Source organism: Trypanosoma rangeli (assembly GCF_003719475.1).
Source record: "Trypanosoma rangeli strain AM80 chromosome Unknown Tra_15.4_contig_00151, whole genome shotgun sequence".
NCBI classification, from domain to species: domain Eukaryota; phylum Euglenozoa; class Kinetoplastea; order Trypanosomatida; family Trypanosomatidae; genus Trypanosoma; species Trypanosoma rangeli.
The window spans coordinates 1342-6616 of record NW_021705897.1 but is presented as its reverse complement, the minus strand read 5'-3'; the positions used below and the strand labels follow the sequence as shown (position 1 = coordinate 6616).

At 52.9% G+C, this 5275-nt stretch overlaps 4 protein-coding genes across 4 annotated transcripts, besides 1 other annotated feature; all 4 read right to left on the bottom strand.

The window, feature by feature from the left end:
• Nucleotides 1-6: 6 nt before the first annotated feature.
• TraAM80_04901 (uncharacterized protein) lies at nt 7-1518 on the bottom strand (the record flags this gene model as incomplete). The annotated part of the gene is made up of 1 exon (XM_029381808.1): nt 7-1518. One exon carries the CDS (start codon nt 1516-1518, stop codon nt 7-9), a length of 1512 nt encoding a protein of 503 aa, XP_029238289.1.
• A 160-nt stretch (nt 1519-1678) lies between these two features.
• TraAM80_04900 (uncharacterized protein) lies at nt 1679-3163 on the bottom strand (the record flags this gene model as incomplete). The annotated part of the gene is made up of 1 exon (XM_029381807.1): nt 1679-3163. One exon carries the CDS (start codon nt 3161-3163, stop codon nt 1679-1681), a length of 1485 nt encoding a protein of 494 aa, XP_029238288.1.
• A 292-nt stretch (nt 3164-3455) lies between these two features.
• On the bottom strand, nt 3456-3779 carry TraAM80_04899 (putative transmembrane protein; the record flags this gene model as incomplete). The annotated part of the gene is made up of 1 exon (XM_029381806.1): nt 3456-3779. One exon carries the CDS (start codon nt 3777-3779, stop codon nt 3456-3458), a length of 324 nt encoding a protein of 107 aa, XP_029238287.1.
• A 304-nt stretch (nt 3780-4083) lies between these two features.
• Nucleotides 4084-5094, bottom strand: TraAM80_04898 (uncharacterized protein; the record flags this gene model as incomplete). Its single annotated transcript, XM_029381805.1, has 1 exon — nt 4084-5094. One exon carries the CDS (start codon nt 5092-5094, stop codon nt 4084-4086), a length of 1011 nt encoding a protein of 336 aa, XP_029238286.1.
• A 134-nt stretch (nt 5095-5228) lies between these two features.
• Nucleotides 5229-5275: a microsatellite.

The following is a 5275-nucleotide window of genomic DNA, read 5'->3' as shown; positions in this document are numbered from 1 at the left end:
CAAGTCTTATGCAGGAGGAGCGAGTGTCATGGAAAACGCATGTTTCCCCTTAAGAAGTGCAATGACGTCACTGCTGCTCGTCACATCAGCACCGTCAACCTGTAGAATGCGCCATCCAACAACGCAGCAAGGCTCTACAACCCCTGCTGCACGGAGTGCCTCTGAAAAAGGAGTGTCGTTCACATTTTTGTCGGTGGGATTATCTTCGGAGTCGTCCCTGTAGTCTGAGACGGCCAGTCGGCGTATAGAGGGACGCTCCCCATACAGAGAAAACCCCAACGGTGCGGTTGCGTTAGCTCGCTTGGCGTGAATTGTGAGGGTGTCCAGTTGGGTTGCCCTTTCGGCTTGAGCGCATGCCCTAACAGAGCCATCCGCAACGGCAGCACCACCGTCCATTAGGCGATGCATCGCCTTTTCTGCACGCCACTTTTTCCGCTGTTTTTTGACATGAAACAACAGGCTGTGGCGCACTGCAAGCAGACAAGTTGCCTCAAGTCGCGCCAGAATGCGACGATTTGCCCGCTTGCAGTGTGTGCGACGTGTGGGGTCAAGTCCCTCCACCTCTGCCGCCAACCCGGGACATCTCTTGTGCAGCGTGAGTGCCATGTTTTGCGCCCACACGTGCCGCTTCTTCACAGCCGGTGAGGAGCCAGCCAGCGGTAGGCGAGCGAGGTTCTGCTCCCGTCGAAGACCATCACGGTAACAGCGGAGAACGTTGGTCACCACATACAGGCGCAGAACAAAATACCCAAGAGCCCGCCCAAAGTGCCGGAGCGTCCCGCCCACAGACCCCACTCGAACAATAGCGGACACCTCTGCATCCCCTGCGCCTGAGGATTTCAGATGCGATTGCAGCCCATTCGTTAACTCGCGGTTCTGAGACAAAACAAACACCATTTCCTGCAGCTGAAAAAGAGGCATCCACAGAAATGAGGGATGAACGACGTGCGCATGGACAACACTTAGAATCGATTGCGCTTGCCGCCGCTGTTGTCGTTCGTCCACCAACTCATCTGCACATGACATGCCCGTGAAGCACCGCAACACCTTTTTGCTGCGCAGGTGCCACAACTGTTTTGCTGTGTTGTGATCCAGAGCAAACAAAACCTCCTTAACGTAGGAGGATACCACCGAGCCATCGATCGTGTCGACGGAGCCGCCCAACCCATCACCCAGCAGCGCCTGATGGTCACGACGATACAGTGAGAGAAAAAACGCCACCTCCGTCGCCTGCGAAAGACTCACCCCACACACACGAAACGCCGACTTTACTCCACGGCGCCGCTCCTCTCCGTCACCGTCCATGACGTCACTCAGCTGCTTGAGTGCCAGAAAACAATGAAGCGAGCTTGTCAGCACCGCTGTTCCAGCGCTATCAATGTAGTGACGACGAAGCAGTGGAAAAAAGGAGGTTGAAATACCTCGCATGAACCGATACACACAACACTCAACAAATGAAATGTTACCCTTTTCCTCATACATTGGTGCGAACGCAGAAATATCCTGCGATGCATACATTCTGATGTACGTGTGCACAAGCGAACTAACAGCCACGCGCAGGAAGGACGCAGCCTGCAGCACCGGTTCCCAATCAGGGTCCGTTACTGTGCCCTCTCTTCGGGCGTCCGTCCATGCGTGGGAAATATCCGCCGGGGTTGTCAGTTCCCGGCCCGTCTTTTTACACGCAACAAAATATATTTCCACCTCCATCTCCAACACCGTGCGGCACAAAACAACATGGGGCATCAACATTTCGGCCGTTGATGTGGTCTGAGTTTTTTTTCAGTGCAGCAAATGTGTTTACAGTACTTGTCAGCATCCGAAGAAGAAGCAGGGATTTCGTCGGGTCTAGCGCAAAAAACTTGTTACTTTCACCTGCTTTGAGCTCGGCTCTCAAGTGGGCGTAGCGAAGGTTAAGCGAGGCATGTATTGTGCGGTGCGTCATCACCTTGTCTCTGGAGCTACGCTCTAGCGGGGGCGCCAGATTCTGCCAAAGTTGTTGCAGGCAGGAAACGAACCGCCGCTCCAACTTCAACGGAGGTGCTTGAGAAAGAGACGAGGCCGTCAGCAAGAGCCACATAACTATTGAGACTAGGCCACATCCGCCATCACATACTTCCCCGCTGAGAGGAAGGTTCGTACTGCTTTCCATGACCGCAAGCAGACCTTCGACAGCTGAAAGGACGGGGGAAAACTGAGAAACATGTACCGCGTCTTCTGTGAAGCGTGTCGTTCCCTCAACTATGCGTGCCAAAAACGTATAGGCCGTATTTCGTATAGATGAGGTGCAGTCGATTACGCGGTGCTCAAGCAGCTGCAGTTCCTCACCGCCGCTTTGTCTCACTGAAGGCCTCGAAAGATGCCAATGGAGTTCATCCGCAATCGAAACGGTCATGGAAATAATTGTCGTGATGCACAAGCACAACGTCTGTCTACATGCAGCATCAACTGGCTTGCCGAGTTCAGCCTCTACAGCCTTGCCAAACAAGGAACGACAGGCATCATCGAGAGATGCAAAGGCCTTCACGTGCATCTTAAGCCCATCGGAGCGCCAAGAGTGAAGCTGCTTTGTCTTCGCCATGTCACACTCGCGAAGATCCCGCCAGCGGCGTTTGCCCTCACGACGAAACTCCCGCATGGACTCACAAAGTGCCACGGATAATGTGACAAGTGCCCCGCTGCGTAAATAAACATCGGAGAGGTGTTTCACCTCCCGAATATGCACGCTCGCTTCGGTGCGGAGAGCACTGCGGTGAAGCAGGGCCGCAACCTCACGACTCCCACACTCCCTGCCCGCCACAGTACCTGCTGTGGCTGTGTCACTCGTCGAGGAAGCTTTCAAACTTTGGTGCGCGATTGCCACATTACAAAAGACCGGCAGAAGCACGGGGAGCTTCATGCATGCATCTGCAAGCCGGGTAGGCTGCGTGAGAACCGTTTTTTTAGCGGCAATTGTGTATGGCTTTTCACCTGTGGCGAGGCCACGGACAAGTTGGTCCATGTCTCTCAGCTCAAACCCAAGTGAGTGAACAAGCCGCTGCAACGCCACATTCGCCGCACCCTCGTGCTCCCCCGCAGAGCTGTACCCTTCAGCAGTGGACCTGCGGCAGCAGCACCCCACCCACTGCGGCGGACGTAGTGGCACCCACAGCCTTCGCCTCATCCCCTAGCTCAGGAACAAAAAAAAAAAGAAGCAAGAAGAAAACACATAACTAAGGGGAGAAAGTGCAATGCTCTTCTCTCCACAGCAGTGGGCCAACAAAACAACACCTAATTGAAAGACGTTGAAACAAAAAAAAAAAATGAGAACACACCTTTCCCTCCATTTCTTTTTCTTTCCTACCTTCCCAGAGTGCGGTTTAAAAAACACCCCCGTTAAAGTGCAGCCTCCCTCGCAGACAACAGAGGCCCGTGAGAAAAGCCGCAATGAGACCCCAATAGGAAAATTGACATCCTCAGTTTTTAGTTGAAAAAGAATTAGGGCCGAAGACGAGGAGAAAACTCAACGCATTCACTGAGGCAACGATTAACGGGGCCAACTTCCTTCTCTTGTAGTAGCGCTGCCCCATGGCAAAGGCGACAATAAACGTTACGGTGGCAGCAAGCCGGTTTCCCATTTTTTTCGCGGGGTCCTGCATCAAAAGAAGGGTTGACACACCCATCAAGGCACCACTTAGTGAACCCGCAATCAGGCTTGCCACACTCCCCTTTCGGTAACCCATGACGCCGCCCAATGGCATCCCAACAGCAAGTACGCCAGCAAGGAAGGGACTTGCCATCTTGTTTGGTTCCTCTCAGGGTGGTTCAAAAAACAACTTGAAAATAAAAGGAAAAATGCGGCGGTGTTGTTTTTGTTTTAAGAGTTGTTCCGCTTGACTCGGCTTTGCTTCGCTTGAATATGAAGAAAAAGTAAAAAAAAAACGCAAAGAGAGCAAGCTGACCCCTCACCTTAATAGGACCTAAAACAGGAATCTGGCAACCACAAGAGTTACATGTATAGTCGCTATTATAAAAAAGAGCATCTATTGCACACGGAGAAGCGATGTCGTTGGTTCCTCCAAGCCCACACGCATGCCTTCGTGGTCATGAACCCTCATGCATTGCAGACGGTAGGGCGGCAAGCGCTGGAGACACAACGGTCCGCCACTTCACTTTCATTTTCTGTCTGTAGAGGGTCTGGTGGAGATCGTCCGCGTCCTGCGGAGCCTTTGTAGGATGCAGGCGAATATCCTCGAGGGCTGAACTCCCCACAACTGAAAGAGAGGCACGAGGTGCGCACTGCGTTTCAGACTTCTTCATCGGAATTGATTCCGCCTCGTCCTGCAGCAAACCACTCGCAACAAGAAGCGGGGCAGGACTAGTATACAAGTTTCGCCATGCCCTCGGTCGCTCAACAACCTGTGTGGAGGTTACGTAGTAATCAAGAAGATCCTTCAGGGCGTGTTGGGGGCTCCCCACCGACCACTGAGCTCCCTTCTCTGGCGGAGCCGGCGGAGACGGTGGAGAAACATTACTGAGCCAAGTTGCAGCCCCCTCCTCTTGATGCTGCGCCGTCCCACTTGGCGCCGATCCCTCACAGCAGACGGGAGAAACCTCTAAAACAGTCGATGGTTTTTCCGTAGGACACGTACGTCGCACCAATGTACCGCTCGCGACCGACGCCCCTCCGACGTGTATAGAAGGTCGATCTCTCTCTGCATCCGGCGTGGCACGACCCTCGCTTCCCGCACAGTTCTCCACCCCTCTCAAAAACACCGTCCGATCCTCCGCCTCAACACACCACATAATGCGCACCTTGCACAGAACTGCCCCCCCGGCCTTGAGTGCTACTGTGCGGAGGCCCACACACCGGTTGGTGCCACCAATATGAACCGCGTCGCCACTTGCCAAAACGGTGTCCCCACGCAGCAGTAAGAGAAATAGTGTGTCTGTCTCTGGCGCACTGCGCACCGTAAACTCAAATGGAAAATGTGTCACTCGATATCGGGCACCATGCCTGTGACAGTAAACCTCAAAACATGCTACTGGAGCGCCCTCCGGGGGCTGATCATTCGTCCACTCGCATCCCACCAGCTCCACGTGGTAGCGAAACATCTCATCTAGTGTCAAAAGAGAAGGAAAAAAAAGGGGAAAAACGACATAAGGGCCCACAGTCAACAAGGTTTTTCAGCCGGTATTACACTAGTAGTGTAAGAAATAATAAAAGCTGGACGGAAGACCAGGTACAGATATATATATATATATATATATATATATATATATATATATATATATA